This window comes from Eptatretus burgeri, chromosome 12 (assembly GCF_056783735.1).
Source record: "Eptatretus burgeri isolate ZD-2024b chromosome 12, Ebu_testis_v1, whole genome shotgun sequence".
Lineage (NCBI taxonomy): Eukaryota > Metazoa > Chordata > Myxini > Myxiniformes > Myxinidae > Eptatretus > Eptatretus burgeri.
This window is the reverse complement of record NC_140972.1, coordinates 35857525-35875908: the sequence shown is the minus strand read 5'-3', so window position 1 is coordinate 35875908 and position 18384 is coordinate 35857525. Positions and strand designations below refer to the sequence as shown.

The 18384-nt window shown below is 41.5% G+C and overlaps 1 protein-coding gene across 2 annotated transcripts in view; it reads right to left on the bottom strand.

The window, feature by feature from the left end:
- Window positions 1–18384, bottom strand: part of DIS3L (DIS3 like exosome 3'-5' exoribonuclease) — a 102449-nt gene that overhangs the window by 50247 nt on the left and 33818 nt on the right. The window contains exons 6-11 of one of the 2 annotated variants that reach the window (XM_085850139.1): window positions 17568–17646; window positions 14368–14547; window positions 8904–9073; window positions 6672–6833; window positions 3862–4115; window positions 3592–3684 (exon numbers count right to left, since the gene is read on the bottom strand). In XM_085850139.1, the coding sequence (XP_085706265.1) occupies window positions 3592–3684; window positions 3862–4115; window positions 6672–6833; window positions 8904–9073; window positions 14368–14547; window positions 17568–17646 (938 nt within the window). The remainder of the gene's footprint in view (window positions 1–3591; window positions 3685–3861; window positions 4116–6671; window positions 6834–8903; window positions 9074–14367; window positions 14548–17567; window positions 17647–18384) is intronic. The other variant, XM_085850140.1, reaches the window with a different exon arrangement.

The window sequence follows — 18384 nt, the reverse complement described above, 5'->3', positions numbered from 1 at the left end:
TGATTTGGAGGAAGAATTCTTTTTTACAACAGTGAAAGAAAAGTTCATGTCTCATTTGTGGGGCGACTGTGGCGACGGCAAAGCGCCACAATGTGGAGAGACACTTCGGTACGTGTCACAAAAGCTACCATACTAACTACCCACCTGGCAGCGCACTACGGGCCAAAAAAGCCTGTGAGTTAAAGGCAACTTTGGGCAAGAGCAGTCTTTTTTCACGAGGCCAGTGAAAAAGTCACAAAAAACAACGGAAGCTTCATATAGAGCTGCAATTTTTTTTAATAAAGAACAAGAAAGCCTTTTCGGACAGAGAGGTCTTGAAAGGTGCAATGATGGTTATTGCAAATACTGTGTTCAAAGACAAGAAGAATGGTTCCGATGTCATCTCCACCCTCTCCGATGTCCAACTGGGTGCAAGTACGATGGTTAGAAGAGTGTCGGATATGTCCGGGAACTTGACAGAGCAGCTGGACGGGGATCTGGCGAAGTGCCGGTGGTTTAGCATCCAGTGCGACAAGTACGTGGACAGAAGCAGTACACCGCAGCTGATGATGTTTATCCGAATGGTGTTTGATGATTTCTCCACAAAAGAAGAACTCCTGACACTACTGTCCCTGAAGATAACAATGAGGGGAGTTGACATTTACATCGTGGTGAAGAGTTTCTTCGTGGAGAAAAAGGTACCATTAGAAAAGCTCGTGTCGGTGACTACAGACGGGGCTCCTGCCATGACGGGCCGACATGCAGGCTTCATTGCGCAATGCAAAGGTGGCACAGACTTCCCAAAATTTCAACATTACCACTGCATCATTCACCAGCAAGCATTATGTGCAAAAGTGACCGGCTTTGATCATGTGATGACCCCTGTCGTGAAGATCACAAATGGCATCCGCTCCAAAGCCAAACAACACAGGACATTCAAAGTCCTGTTGGAGGAGCTGTCAGCAGAATATGGTGACCTGTTATTACACACAGAAATCCAATGGCTCAGCAGGGGAAGAGTTTTGCAGCGTTTTTTGTCACTTTTGGGTGAAATCAAAGTGGTCTTGCAATCCAAAGGGGAAGACGCCTCGCTGCTCGAGAACACTGAGTGGATACTTGACCTTGCATTTTTAACAGACATCACTGGGAAACTGAACCATTTGAACTGTCAACTGCAAGGCAAAGGCAAGACTGTTGCTGACATGATAAGCGCTGTAAATGCATTTAAAGCTATGATGAGCATTTTCTCTGTGCATTTACAGAGAAAGAAAGTGTTGCACTTTCCCTCTGTGCAGTCAGTGCTGCAGGACAATGCTTCTGCATCTGGGGCTTTCGACAAAGCTGCAGAAAAGTACTCTCAAGTCATAAACAGACTTGGGCAAGAGTTTGAGAACAGGTTTTGTGACTTTGATCAACTTGAGCCATGTGTGTCATTCATTTCAAATCCTTTCATGCAAGTGGACATCACATGCATTGCTGAACAACTAAGTGCAACCTTCAACGTGGTTGTTGGACAGGTGGAGATTGAAATCCTAACGTTGCAAAATGACCTCCACCTCAAAGCCCATCAGGATGCACCAAACTTTTGGTGCCTTGTGGACACAGAAAAGTACAAAGGTGTATGCACAGCAGCTATGAAAGTTGCCTGCCTTTTTGGTTCAACCTATCTCTGTGAATCAGCCTTTTCTGACATGAACTTCATCAAGAACAAACACAGAACACGCCTTACTGATGCACATCTACAAGACTCACTCAGAGTTACAATGTCAAATTATACCCCAGATTACAGTACACTGGTGTACAGCATGCAATGTCAGACTTCCCACGAACAGACATTTACAGGCAAAGAAAGAGAACAGATATTCTCAGTGAAACACCATGGCAACGGTAAACTCAATTATTGTACAAAAATGTGAAAAATAATTTGTTCAAAAAGTGTAACAGATGTGTTGTTTTGCTAAAAATGCTACAGATTTAGTGATTAACACAAATGTGATCTGATTCATTCAAATATATGAGAGTTGATGCTCTTTTTTAAATTTTACATAATAATATTATATTATATTATAATATTATATATAATATATTATTATACTTTGTACAGACATGGGACAGAGTTCATGATTTGTTCAAAAATGTTACAAAGTTAGTGGTTAGTACAAATGGGATATGATTTGAAGATGTGACAGTTAATGATTTCCTAAAAAAATGTTACAGAAGTGATACATACAAAATATAACAGCTGTGATTTTGAACAAAATGCTACAAATGTGCTCATTCATACAAACTGTCAATAAAGATATTTACAAAAATATCAGAGATGTGATAATTCTGACTTTCAAATATTGAAATAGATTTGAGAACATAAATAAATAATGTTGCATGTTTAAATATATCTGTGTTTCCTACCATGGTAAATCATTGTTAATAATTATTGTGTGGAATAATTAACATTAACATGTGATCAGACAGTCTCTTCACATATATGAATATTTATTATGATAATTATTAACGATAATATCATTAAAGGTGAACCGTGCAACTATGTTATTCAGGAAGTTTGTATCAAACAAGTAGCCCTTCGTATTACTCAGTACCCTTGAAGTAGCTCTCAGTTTCAAAAAGGTTGGTGACCCCTGCTCTAATCTAATAATTTTAACCAGGAAATAGAAAAAAATATGAAAAATAATGTTTTGCTTTTTCTTTTTCTCACCAACAATATACCACTGCTGCTATCTCTAGAAATCGGTCAATTTGAATATCACATCATATCACATGGGGTAGGTAGGGAGGGGTTTGGGCGGTTGAGTGGGGCAATCAATCAAAATCATTCAACAATGACTATTGTGACGTGCCATGAGCAAAATTCAAAACACTGATTAGCTTTTGATGTTTTTTTAGCATTGCACAACACCTCTTTGCATTTTTACATCATTTTTTACATTTTGCAACACACATGCTTCTCTCACATAAACCTCCAACTTCACTACTCTGATACCTATTTCAGCTTTGCACCACAAGTACAAATAAGTTCAAGAACCAACTCATTTCAGATTTTTTTGTTCCTCATTCTTTGCACCTGTGGAACCAACTTCCACATTCTCCGAAATCGCATTCTCCCCGCAGATCTTCAAGACAGTTGTTCACCACCATCTCAGGTCACCCCCCCATCCAACACGATGATATTTTTTTACCCTTGTTAACCCCACACCCCAAACCAACCACTTTCCAAATTTACAGTTTTTCCTTCCTGAGAATTTGCTTCTGCATCCATCTTATTCACCCCTTGTGTCCTCCCCTACCCCCTCATTCCTCCCCACAACCATTATTTGTCCAAGTCTCCCTCGATTTTTAGCCTTCAACTCTGCTGTCGGTATCCTCCACCCCTTCACTCACTCTATCTCTATTGTTCCCTTTCTTCTATTCAGTGTTCTCCCTTTTCCACGAGTCTCAACTCTGTACAAAAAATATAACAAAGTAATTTTCTGTTATTTTAGAACAATAACAATAATTTTTTTTATTAACAATAACTTTTATTTTTTAATCAACCCTTTGTCATAATTAGGTTTGATGGATCAGTTCAACCATTCACAGTGCCTTTTGTTCCCTCACCTATCCTCACCACTACGCAGAGAGCAGAGGTTCGAGCTGAGCACAGGAGGAAGCATGTCAAACCGTCGGTCAGCGAAGTAGTATGTGGTGGCACTGCATCACATGAGCAGAAAGCAGTAACATTGCATATTGTAACAACAGAACTGGATTGGCATTTAATGGTTGTTGTGAAAGTTAAACAAAGCAAAGCAATAATAGTTTGCATAGCATCAGTCAAGCATCAACCTTAAGGATCACTTCTTAATAACTTTGCCTGAGAGGGCGACTCACCGGGAACGGGCCTCCAAGTCTGTGGGACCACCAGGTGGCACAAACTTTGTCACATCAGCAATGTGCACTCCCATCTCAATGGTCGAATCCAATCCATCACATTGCACTATTGAGAGTGCATCATCCACATCTTCGCAACCTTGGGGGTCTATGCTGAAGATGAGGTGTGACAAGCGCAGATCTCGCCGTCGTGCCACCTCTTTGGGATCTAGGGCCCAGGGGCTTGTTGGTGAATCAGTGGGCATTTCCCGAAGCTAAGATACAGAGGGAGAAAAAAATAAAATCTCTCAAAATGAGAATTAAACTTGGGGTTGAACTTGATGTTTGAACCATGCTTGGAGTTATCTTTGGAGATCAAAGTGAGACCAAGGTTGGGCTCCACATCAATAAACCAATTTATCCCCTCTCGTGTTCAGTTGTCTTACCCTTCCTCCCGCCCTTGGTTTACTGAAGCTTGTGGCGAGGCAGTTGTCCTGAAACAACTTGCCTTTGCCTCATGGAAAGCAAACCCAACTGAGGGCAATCTCAGTTCTTTCCACAAAGCTCGGAACAAGTGTGTATCTACCCTCAGGAGAGCCAGAAAACAACATCTTTCTCATCTCAAGTCTGAACTCTCAAACCTCTCTCCCTCCTCAAAATCCTGGTGGTGTTTAATCAAATCTGTTTCTGGTGTATGTTCCCCCTCCATCCCCTCCCTTACCTCAAATGGCCGCACTGCTGATTCCACACGTGATAAAGCTGAATGTCTAAACTCGGTGTTTGCAGCTAAATCTTGTGTCCTAAACCCATCACTATCTCTACCCACTTTACCCAGTCGCACCCAACTGTCCCTGGACTCTGTGTCCTTTTCTCCTAACAAGGTGGAGAGCTTGCTTTCAAACCTCGAGTCAGATTCTGCAACCGGTCCAGACGGCATCAGCCCACGTGTCCTCAAAGCCTGCTCTTCTGCACTTGCTCACCCTCTCTCTGTTCTATTCACCCTCTCATTTGCCCAAGGTCATCTGCCATCTGCTTGGAAATCTGCTAACATCACTGCCCTGCATAAAAAGGTGCAAAAACAGATCCCTGTAACTACAGACCAATCAGCCTTCTCCCAATCATCAGCAAGGTGATGGAATCCATCATCGCTTCAGACATGAAATCCTTCCTCTTCTCCAATGGCTTGATTTCCAATCATCAATTTGGTTTCAGACCAGGTCACTCTACCCTGGATATGCTGCTTCTGCTCTCCCATCAATGGATGGAGGTCCTCAATGCCAGACAGGAAATCCGAGCCGTATCCCTGGACATATCACGTGCTTTTGACACAGTCTGGCACCCTGCACTACTCACCAAACTCTCTTCCCATGGTATTCAAGGCCATCTCCACTCATGGCTCGCAGACTTCCTCTCCTGTCGCAGTCAACGTGTGGCCCTAAATGGAGTTCTTTCATCCCCTCTTCCTGTGCAGGCTGGAGTTCCTCAAGGTAGCGTTCTGGGCCCTGTTCTTTTCTGGTTTTCATCAATGATCTCTCGGACTCTCTGGAAAATCCTCTATTTCTCTTTGCCGACGACTCCACCCTCTGCCGTACCATCTGTCATCCCTCAGACCGGCAAGCAGCAGCTTCTTCGCTCACTGCAGATCTGGATAAAATCACAAACTGGTCCAACACGTGGAACATGTCTTTCAATCCAGACAAATCTCACACTCTCACTATGTCTCTTCGAAAGGACCGTTTACAAAACCCCCCCATCCACTTTCTCAACAATCCTCTGGAAGAAGTCTTTTCTTTCAAGCTTCTAGGTCTCACTATCTGCCATGACCTTTCCTGGGAAAGTCACATTTCCAACCTCGCCTCAAAAGCCAGTCGCCGACTGGGAATCCTCCGTCGTGCTAAGTCCTTCCTCGGCCCTCTTGAGCTCCTGACCACTTACAAAGCTTTTGTCCATAGCCTGATGGAGTACTGCTCTCCCCTCTGGGCTGGTGCTCCTGCCTCCCACCTTTTTCGGCTTCACGCTGTCGAAACCAGGGCATTTAAGATCATCGGCATCTCCCGCAATGAAGCTGAGTCTTTGGGCCTCTCACTCAATCACCGCAGGTTGGTCGGTGGTCTTTCTGTCTTCTACCGACTCCTCTCCAGCCTTGCCCCCCTGCTCTCTCTGCGATTTGTCCCCACCACATTTCCACAGGGCGCTCAAGGTCCGCCAACAACCCCCTTCTGGTAAAACTACCAAAATCACGAATCACTGCTCATCTTCACTCTTTCATTCCTCTTTTTTCCCGCCTTTGGAATAAACTTCCTCACTCTATTCTTTCCCATTCTTCCCTCCAGGCTTTCAAAACAGCTGTTCACCACCACCTCTTATCTTCCCCCATCCAAATCCTCGATATTTTCTACCCCCGATAATCCACCCAAGCCCACTTCCTTCAATTCTCCTGCTTTCCTTCCTGAAAGTCCCTGAAATGTCCATCTTCTCTTCGCCATGTTCCCCGTCCCATCCCCATCCCTCTCCCTTCCACAGTTCACCTAATGTGTCTGTTCCCCACTGTTTTGTCCCTTCCACTCCCGCCCCTCTTGTCTCATGCTTCCTTGCTGTGAGTTGTGTGTTAGCTCTCATACGAGCCTCGACCAAGGTATACAAAAAAAAAAAATAACAATATGGGATGAGAAAATGAAACAACCAACACTGAACAAACTGAGATGGGCAACTACAGATACAGTAAAAAAAAATTAAATACAATTTTCCATGCAGTAAGTACTATACAATTGAATTATAGGTGGTGGTTTGTGTATGCAATGCCAAAAGCATCGTCATCCAGCATGCAGGACCTGTGCTTCAGAGAATGGCAGAACGCTAATACCCCATTCTATGAGGATGGCTGCGACTTCTGTCTCAATCTCTCCAGCTTTTCCCAATGCACGCACAAAGTGACCATTTGGATACTGGGAGCCGGAATCCCATGAGTCGATCCGTACCACAATCCGCACGTCCTGCATGGGAAACATATGGTTCTTGAAGGCAGAACTCAGCCACTACCTTCTTTGTACTCTCAACCTCTCTTTCTCTTCCAACACTTACAATGCTGACCTATTGTATAGGTGATGAAACTCTTTTATTTTTTACTTTAATATCAGGCTCAGATAAATGTACATAGATAGAGCATGTACATAAATTACATGCAGGACAAAGACAAGAGTAGACATCAGTGTACGGTACTCAAAGGTGAATTGCAAGGATGACAGAAGAAAATGGACATGTATGGAGGAGATTTGAAGATTTGAAGTTGGGTTCGAAGCATCATGAGCCAATGGTTCAGATGGGAAGGCCAAAGTTGTGTTGAGAATGTTTGAAAAGCTGAATCAAATTGTACATTCAATAATCTTGAAATTTTGTAAAACATAATTTTTTTGAAAACTTTTCAGCCACAATCGCATTTGCTATCGAAGATGATTAGCAAAATAAAGGCATAACCCAAATACGATTTTCAGTGATCCTGCCATTTAAGTCACATTTCTGCAATAGGGTTTAAAGGTTTTGATAGACGTTTGTAAATATAATGTGCCATATCCACGAAGGACAAGGACATCGGACGGTAATGGGCAGATCAACACCACACTCAGTGGTATAATGGGTCGAGCGTCCGCTACGAGTCTGGGAGGCTGGCAGTTCGAATCCCGACGAGCCATACCAAAGACGTTAAAAATGGTACATGCTGCGTCATTGCTTGACGCTCAGCATTTAAAAAAGGATAGAGCATGCCAAGCAACCATAGAGTGGCAATCATGGTAAGGGTTAAGAATATACATTTTAAGCTGACCATACATCGACAAGAATTTGATGGACCTAATGGCCTCCTCCACATAGAAGTTCTTTGTAAGGGAGTGTTGAAGCTTTCCCCAAATTTGAGGTTAGATGTTAGAGGAATGTTCATGGTACTGCCTGTTGATTGGCACCATGTCAGTGTTTATCACAAGTTGTCTTGTGGGCATTTAAGAGTAAACTACAAAGTGCATACAGGCATCACATCAGACCAAGCTTGTTAAGCAAACCACCATATCCATGAGGGATGTTAAGAAGCCAGGTGAATGTTTGTTTATCAACAATCTGTTCAACACAGGACAGCTCAATTTGGGGAGGCAGGAGAGCTGTTGGTAGCATCCTTGCCACAGTTATCTGGTGTGTGTTTCGGATTTATAACTGCTGAATTGGGTTGAACCAAAACTTCCATTCTGCGGAAGTGTAAAAGAACCCAGAAGTGCTGCATCGAGGACTGCATCCCTTAAAGGGACCACTAAGCCAGTTGGCCTGCCTGTCATGTAACTTTGTATTATGCTTTACATCAATACCTGGGCAATATAGGTTCTCTAAATACAGTACAGTGTATGAAGAAAAGCTTTATATTCAAGTTCGAAAAAAAAGGATAAGAATATACATTTTAAGCTGACCATACATCGACAAGAATTTTAGGAAAATATACTTTACATTGCTAAAGATTTACTTTACAGGCTAACCTTCCAATGAGAATACTAGTCTTAATAAAGATTAGAGTTGGTCTGTGTTGGCAGAAAAGTATAGACAATGAGTACGCTAACCACCATAAGAAATAAGGTGAAGCTACGTTTTCAGTACAAGCTCTTCTTCAAAGCGAGAGAGGCAGGAGGTCATTTAACCTTCATTCACATGGCTTTGAGGAAGAGCTCACGCCAAAAATATCGCTTGACCTTCCATCTCACAGCAGTTAGCATACCTCTTTCAACATTTGTTGAGAAAATTAATCAAGTTCAATAATCATCTAACATTTAATTATTGGCTCTTATTCGGTTGTGTATAATCTGATTCTCCGAAGACTTGCAGTCGGGTAGTGCACGCTCTCCAATCTAGCAAATTTTTCAAAGAAACACAGGGAGCATCTTGAAATCATTTTGAAGAATCATGAGGTCATGTTAGATAAATAAAACGTATGACATAGCTCAAACAGTGGAATGAAGGGTTAAATGTGCTCCATTGTTATACTTTGTACAGTTTATGTGATCTAAACCCAGTTACAGTTATTGCCATACTTGCAACATAGCAGCCTGGGTCGTGGCAATGCGGATTTTTGGGATGCGGAAATCCCATGGAACAGCAAGGAGGCGCTGCGCTTGCCGGCCCTGAGTTGGTCCTTCTTCTGGTGGAGGAAGTATGGCCACATAGTCTCGCCAATTTCGTTGCACAATACCCACGACACGACCTGTTTTCACAGGAAATAAAAGTATTTACATCTTACAACTAAAAGCATCAAATTTTCCAAAAATAGTTCAAAAACTATACAATATAAAGGTGACAGATGAGCAGCTGGCACATATTCTAGACAATGTCTATCATTTAATGGTTCACAATGCAGATAGATACCTCACAGACAATAAAAACAAACTGATAATTAATTAATGATTAGACATACTTAACAATGTGGATGCATGGACTTGGAAAAAACGACTCATAAAATACGTAAGTGACTCAAGCATTAAAGTCTTACCCTTTGTAATTTACGAGCAGATGTACCCAGCATTACCCGGTATACTTCTTTTTTGGGGGGGGGGGTCTAAAGAACTTCCCCACAACCTCTCAGGAATGGGGTCGGAGATCATTACCTTTCATGTAGCTACAAAGGTTTAGGCGCTATAAAGCAATTTTAAAATGAACCGTCACGGTCACCTGTCCAACTCACAATCCCGTGAGATTTGCAGAAACCCTGTGGAATTGCAACTGCCAAGTGTCCAAGATCATGAGAATCGAAACCAAGAGATCGCAAAATTAACTTCACACATAGAGAAATGTACTGTACCCTACAGGGTGGACACAAAGTCCCCCCCCCAACCCCCCACCACCCACACTCCATCATCATCATCAACCCTGGTACGTCCCCCCCCCCCCAGCCAATATTGATAATACCTACAGACTTTCTCACAGGTCCCCGTTAAGCTTTCTCACACGCATCTTTTTCTCCCATCTGTGTTTCGTCCACTGCTGACGCACAAACTAAAAGAGCATTACCGATTCACGTCTCTCACACCTTCCTCTTGCATCACCTCGCACCACATTTTGCACCTCCCACTCACACACCGTAGACAACCCCAGTTTAATTTCCCTCCTACCCCTTCCTAAGCGATTGAGTCGCGTAGGTCCGTCGACCGCGCTAAGTACAACATGGTCGCTAAATCTCAACTGCTTCTCCTCTTTCTGGGCTAAATCCAATTTACGTGTGTGTGTGTGTGTGTGTGTGTGTGTGTGTGTGTGTATATGTGTGTGTGTGTGCGTGCGTGTGCGTGTGCATGCCTGTTATGTGCAACCTAAGTTAAGATTGTAGAAGTTAGTCTCGGGTTAACTCTGCATTGTCTTTTCTGTATAAATATCTGCATTTCTTTTGCTGCACCCACAAATTCCTTACTTTGCACTGCTGTAAATTTTTGTGAATAAACCAATGACTGTGCCACATAATTTTTCCTCACCGTGCTGTAATAAATTGTTTATTATAAATGTACCCAGATCGTTTTCGTCTTTTCTTCCATTGGTCCAGCATGGTCCAAACATTACCTACGCCGGGAGATTATAATTCCCCAACAGATTGGTTTTCACATCAGACCAGCATTGTGCTAGCAGTAAGCTCGGCCACCTTAATCAAGATCCAATAAAGATAAAAGTAGCACAACCAATGAGGGTGCGATTCCCTGATAAGGAGACCATGTACCACAGTTAAATGGTAATCAGATGGAGGACACTGGGTCATGTCGTTAAATTGTTGGCGTTCGATTAGCAACCAGCCGTGACACAGACTTATTTCATGTGCGACAGCCTTGATTCCCGGTGAGTCCCGGGGGAGAACCGGGATACCCCCAATCGCATAGTACCCCTGTGAACTTGGGTCCGCAAAAATATAATAGTTGGATATTTTTAATGCAAGGAAACGATAAGCATTTGGCTAGCATATAACTAGCATATCAGACCCGTCATTTCGCTGATGGGAATATCAATCTTGCTTAATTGCAGGAAAAAAATAAACAGTTATTATATTGTTTGTGTCCTCCTGTGTACTTGTATACATTTTCTATGGCTTTGATAAGTATTGCTACGTATAATTATGTGTGCTCATTCTGTCTCTGTCACACTTTATTCTAAAGGATTCCTGCGATCATACAATAATAACAAGAAAAAGAGCAATCAGAGATTGCAGATCCTCGCCTGGACTTCTTTTGTGTGGTGTATTTTGTGTGGTGTTTATGTGCTGGTGTGTTACGTAATTAATAAGAGACATAATTAGAACTGCCACTTTATAACTGCTGGCAGTGCGGGTACCAATGCGCCCCGCTTTGAATGGACACCCGACCCTGACCCATGACTTTAAAAAAATTATTTGTCATTATTCAATCAAATTTAGAATGGGATTAAAATAAATTAAATTCAAATCAAATGGAAGATCAAATAGGTACAGTCCTGCATTGGAGTCATCAGAAGGAACCCAAACAAGCAAAAAGCAAAGATGAAGTCATCAGGAGGCACCTGGATAGGATTCACATTTCAGCTGCTACTCCTCTACCCTCAAACCTATCCAGGCACAGCCGAGTGAGTCTCATTCAAAAAAAAAGAACCCATATCAAAAACTTAAATAATTCTGGCTGCCAGACTATGCGCCCAATCAAGTTGAAATTTAAAACATGCATTCCCCATCACCACTAGATCATAAATGTGAAGTTTCACGTCGATTGATTAAGCAGTTCCAGAGAGAACATTATTTAATATTTGTCTTCAATCCAATATGGCTGACAAACTATGTGACCTATCAATAATTGCTTAACAAACTTGTACACCCATCGCTTTGAACATTTGTGTGAAGTTTCCCCTCAAACTGTCCAGCCGTTCGGGAGAAGATTTTTATGGGTTTTAGGGTAAATCCAATATGGCTGCCAAACCATGTGACCTATGACATCATGTGTGCGAACCTTTTGTTCCTCATGGATAGGTAGTCATACATGTAAAGTTTTGCCTTGATCCGTTCAGCCACTTCAGAGAAGAAGTTTTTGAAGGTGGATTTTTTTTTTTTTTGCAATAAGCAATATGGCTGCCGAATCACGTGACTGCTGACATCATCAATTTTTTTTTCTGTGGACCATTTTATCCCTAGATGACCCTGAAAATTTTTCATACTGATCATATGTAGCGTTCTACATCTGCAGTTATGACATCATAATGAAGGAACCTATAACATCATAAAAAACAAAATCACACTTATTCCCCATGAGGAGTACTTGCCATGTGCCAAGTTTCAACTTTTTTCCTTTGTGCAGTTTCAGAGATAGAGGTCCAAAGTTTTTTTTTCCGTTTTTCCAACATGGCTGCCACACCACGTGACCTACGCCGTCATATTTATCATAGTAACATTCTGCAGGAGTAGTCGCACCAATGGTGAAAATTTAGTCTCAATCCGACAAGCGGTTGTGGAGAAAAACACCAAAGTTCTGTGCGGACAAACAAACAGACAGACAGACAGACAGACAAACGGACCCAAACGCAATACCCTCCTCCTCCTTCAGTCAGGGTAACTAGAGTTCATAGAACACGATACCCCGTGCAGTGTTTACGTATGTACAAGATGGCCTTGCCGTTCATGGTGGTTAAATTCTTGAAAACTCCAGTGAACCACAAATCTGCAAACTTAGATGGTAATGGGGAATATAGGGTTCAGGACTTCAACTTTAAAATTTGTCCAAACTGTATTCTTCATTAACATGGGCTGGCAGGATGGTTTGTGCATTGTTTTTGTGCTATTTATGTTCATGAATAAAAGCGTTATTAAGAACATAAAATAAAGTATTATTTTCTTGAGTTCTTAAGATCATGAAACTTACCTTTAATTATAATAATGATAAACTGGATCCAATAATGCAATGGCGATGGTGATGGCGATGACTGAGGGGTTATTGTGTTGACGGGCCCATGTTAATTAGGTGAATAAATGTGGAAAATAGAAAAAAAAAATTAGAAAATAGATTATTTGAGAGTATTGATCACAATCTGCAAACCTCAATTCAATGAACTCATCACGATAAAGAGAATTCACGACGGGGAAACCCTTGTACTTCAATTTTAAAAGTCATTTAAAAAAAAAAATCCGGAGGTTTAGCGCTACTGAAGCAGTCAAATACACCAAACACCCTAATATACTGTAACAAGATGATGTTGAATCGCAATTTAGGTGATGTCAGCTTTATTGATCAGTACATAGGCATAATGGCAGCCTCTTCTTCACCCCAATACACATTCCACACTCTCTAATGCTACATATACAGTCGATATATCGCATGGTTCTTCGAAGCATTATGAAGGTGATTTGTGTTCTCCAGTCAAGTATACAATTCAATTTAAACAAAGTTTTGGAGATGTTTAAAGGCGTATAAATAAATAAATAAATTCTGGGTTTTACCGCCATTTTGCCATAATCATCTGCCACAGTGCCATAATCATCTGCCACAGGCATCTATTACACCACCCTATCTGACACGTTACACTAGTTATTTGTGCTTGTTGAATAAACATCTGGAGGTTTAGCGCTGCTGAAGCAGTAAAATACACCAACCACCCTTATACACTGTAATAAGATGACGTTGAATCGCAATGTGTCATAATGTCCTTGGAAACAGGAAGTTTATGATATGGAATGATTTTCACAATGATTTACTCTTTTCACCTGTATACATGCCACAGTGCAAGTGGTTTACTGACCACTGCTGCAGACAGGGGGGATTATTAGCCGTAGAACAAATATGTATTTGCCCCACCTTTCTCATTCCCCCCTCCCCCCCCCCAAGGCTGCTCCCAGTGGGAGCAGGTGTTTCTAATTGTACAAATGCTGGAGAATACAAGTCCAGGCATTTGATGCCGTCCCTGAAACAATCTTTGATTCTTACAGAATTTATGAAGCCTCATAGGAGGAGCAATAAATATTACAGACCATGTTTTTTGAGAAAATAATGGAATACCAGTCTTCTTGTCGGCTCGTGCGTCCTGTGGGCGAGTGCACTCTGCATCGGCTGACAAGTTCAACTGTGTTTTTGCTTGGTTTCCCCACTTTCTACTGCATTCTATTTGGTTCTGTGTTCTCACTCTTCCTCAAGCCTCGATTTTGTATCCAAAAAAACTACAAAACTAACTGGATTTAATCATCTGCCACAGGAAGAAAGTCGATAATAGTATGTCAACTGCCACAGGAAGCAAGATGCAGCTAAGGTTTTGAGTGTTAACCCTTCCTCAGAGCAAGAGAATAGCTCTTTCCGTTTATGTAATCAATTGTTTATGATGAACCGACAAAGTTGGAACACGACAGTAAAAGGAAATTAAAGTACGGGGTAAAAGCCATCTCCAATGAAATATATCCATCTGTCCTGCTGCTCGGTCCATGATTACAAGTCATAATTATGATTAATACTCAGGCTTTATATAAAGTCCATTTGCACAGATTGCTTTTGAGTTAATAAGAATGCAAGTTTTAACCTGTTGGCATGGGCTCTCCATGACTTTCTTCCTGCGGACAATCGTCTCTGCCAACGTCTCCGAGTGTGAGGGAGCGACCTTGCCACTCTGTACGAGGTAATAATTCCACAGCAACAACATCTCCTTGTATTGCGCGGTTCCTGTTCTTTATACCCAACACCAACACATCATCTCGAGTGGCTGTCAGGAGAAATGGCAAAAGGAAGAAAAGGTAAAGGACAAATAATCTACAATGGAGTGCTTTCAGGGATGTTTGTGGGTTTTCCACATCACTGCTTTCACCATCAACTTCCCATCTTCAGCTTTTTGCTTTTGCACACATCCCAGTAGAAGGAAATTAAAGAAAATTGTAGACTTTGATTTTACACTTGTTAAATCAGAACATTGAATGGGGTTATAACTAACACAATATGGCAGTGGGAAACATGACAAAATGGTCTGAAAGAAAGATGTGCATATCGGGTGGAGGATGGAGAGCATAAGAAATCCTGAGTAAGAATGGCATATTACATGAGATGGAAGTGAAAAAAAAATGTGACTTTGAAGCATTAGAGGGAAAAGAGTGGTTGGACATAATACAGGAAGGAAAGTGATGGCCCAAAAATAGAAGTGGAGATGAGATGACTTCCTGAACTTTGGGGCCATCTACTTCTTACACAAGCAGGAAAGGAAGTTGGGCACCCATCATATGCAAAGCGAATGTGCTAAATCTTCAACAAACCCAAAACAAAGCACTCGGAATCATCGCAGGCTGTACCCAACTCACCGATATAGACCACCTTCATGCAGAAACAAATAGAATATAGAATTTGACATGAATGCATCAATGGATATGCCTCCACCTGCGTTAGATGTCAACCCACTAAATTACGTTTGATCTCAATTAAAGGTCACATTAAAAATTAAAAGCCACATGAGAAAGAACGGAACAGAGAAAAGAGAAAAGTATAAGAGAGATATCAGATGTTTCTAACTTGAGTTATGTTATGCAAAATTATTCTTAAAGGGCACATGATGACCTTTGAGCTGTTGAACCCAAAAATTGAATAATTTCATGTTTGTATTGCAGTCCACACTTGTACCAAGTTTGGTTGATATCCCTTCAGTAGTTCTCAAGTTATTGTGGTAACAAAATGATTATCAATTAAAGGTAGCATGACGTTTGACCTTTGATTCCAAAATGAAATCGGTTTAGACCTTTGACCTATTGAACCCAAAACGTAATCAGTTCCTCTTTGTCAATCAATACTTGAGCCAGGTTTGGTCAAAATCCCTTCAATGGTCCTCAAATTATGAGGAGGAGATTGGGATCATACTCTGTGCACAGTGTTGGTGCTGCTTAAGCAGTCTTCTTGGCTATTGGGCACAATCCTGGACGGCTCGCCACTCCAACACAGGATACCAGCAAGCTGGCAGTCATTTTGCTGACCTCGGAAGGATGACAGGCCGAGTTAACCCCACCTGGTATTAATTCAACAGCTGAGCGGGATTTGAACTCAGGACCCTAGGATCCAAAGCCCACCACCCTAACCATTAAGCCAACACCAGGCAAAAATTATCATGGTACCAAAGAAAAGTTGTGTGTGTGTACACACACACACACACACACACACACACACACACACACACACACACACACACACACACACACACACACACACACACACACACACACACACACTATCCAGCCTTTGACTACTGTACTGAGGAATAAAAATACTTCCCCTCCAACACCACCAATAACAGAGGGATACACTTCATTGATGCCACCCAGACACCAGAACACCTATGTCACCACTTGTTCAATTAACCACCTCCTCCCAGACACAAAAAGCCTCAAGCCCTCAACCACAACATCTTCTTCTCAAACGTGCCACCTCCACCCCCAACCACAACATCTTGGAAAAACATTCACAATCACATCATCATTACAAAACCAAACTCTACAATTCATCCATCCAAACAATTCTTTCCGCTCTCCTCCAGAAGAACACCAGCCAGACACCACTCTGGTTCCCACCTCGTAATCAAAATACATCAACAAAAACTCCATCCAACTCAGGACCAGCTCTGCCCATGGTGTCGCCTTGAACCCCACATATCTTACACCACCTAATCACAACCTACCATCAACTCATGCAATATAGCCAACTCTTCAACATCTATTCTCTTTATAACCTCTGGATGAATCCAATGGGAGTGGTCAGCTTCCTTGGGGCTGTGGGCTTCCATTGAGGATGCCAGGATGCGACTTCATGATGATCATGATTATGAAGGAGGCAAGGTTTGTATACATGTCAAGATTGAGGCAATTAAAGTTGCTCACCTTTGATGAGGTGACAAACACAATTGGCTTGCTCATTCACTTACTGTGTAAATGCGACATAATATTAGGATAGAAGCGTGATGCTGTTTTTTTTGTTATTTGCCCATGCCAAGTGTGAATGCACCAATAAAACCTAAATTACAACAACACCAAAAAGGTAAAAGGAAGACCAACCTTTTGAACCACCATATACTTGGTCACGTGCAAGTGCCGCCAATAGGTCGGGCCTCTGAAAATAACTCCCAAGTTTCACTCCTCTGAAACTCTGGTTTTCCATTTCCAAAGAGAAGGAATGCAATCGAAATTCTTATAACGTCGATTCATGAAACCAAGGGAATTGGATACAGACTATATTCTGTGCCATTCATATGTGTGTGTATGTGTGTATGTGTGTATGTGTGTATGTGTGTATGTGTGTATGTGTGTATGTGTGTATGTGTGTATGTGTGTATGTGTGTATGTGTGTATGTGTGTATGTGTATGTGTATGTGTATGTGTGTGTGTATGTGTGTATGTGTGTATGTGTGTATGTGTGTATGTGTGTATGTGTGTATGTGTGTATGTGTGTATGTATGTGTGTGTGTGTGTGTGTGTGTGTATGTGTGTATGTGTGTATGTTTGTATGTGTGTATGTGTGTATGTGTGTATGTGTGTATGTGTGTATGTGTGTATGTGTGTATGTGTGTATGTGTGTATGTGTGTATGTGTGTATGTGTGTATGTGTGTATGTGTGTATGTGTGTATATGTGTATGTGTGTATGTGTGTATGTGTGTATGTGTGTATGTGTGTGTGTGTGTGTGTGTGTATGTGTGTGTGTGTGTGTGTGTGTGTGTGTGTGTGTGTGTGTGTGTGTGTGTGTGTGTGTGTGTGTACCTGTATCCTTGCTTAGTAATCCAGGCTGCCGTACAAACGCCTCCACATGTGCCTTGTGCTTGTTCATGCTCAGAGTTCCCTGGAAATGCAAATCCAGGAGCTTTCATATCTTTTCCCTGCTTAAATGATTTATCCTTTCATTCTTTTTGACTTTCAGGCTTGTGGAAGAGCTATATGTGAGATATAAAAACTGTGGAAAACTAGAGGTGAAATATAAGTATATTTGTAAATGTAAAATTGAAATATAAAAACCAATAATAAAAAAAATATCCTCACAAATACCCCATACATTTTTAGCTCATCTGAACTGGAGTCAGGTGAGCTTAATGCGATCGAGCAGTGTCCGTAGGTGAATGAGTCAGTGAGTCAGTGAGTCAGTGAGTCAGTCAGCCCCTAAACACTTGTCATTATCGCTTGAACCAAACACGATTTTTAACAAACTTTTCACCTCACCCTCCCCCCCCCCCCTTCCAAAGTTTTCACATTTTGATGCCACCTGAGCTTATTTCATGATGCTTTCAAATCAAACTTAATATATAGAGTCTTCACAAACTACTCCGAAGTAATAAAGCTAAAAAATTCAGATAAAATGTGAATGTTTGATTATCAGAGAAAATCAGATGATTCTCAGTTGTATCAGTATTCAAATCCTTCACTAATTAATCAGAAATCACTTCAGGAGCAAATTATTTGTTTGAAAGATTACAAAGCAAGTGTAAGAGGTTTCACCTGTATGTAATCAGAAGTTTAACTTTAAAATTAAGCTCCTCCACTTTTATCAGGAGTTTTAAGATGCAACTCTCTTGGTCAACCAGCA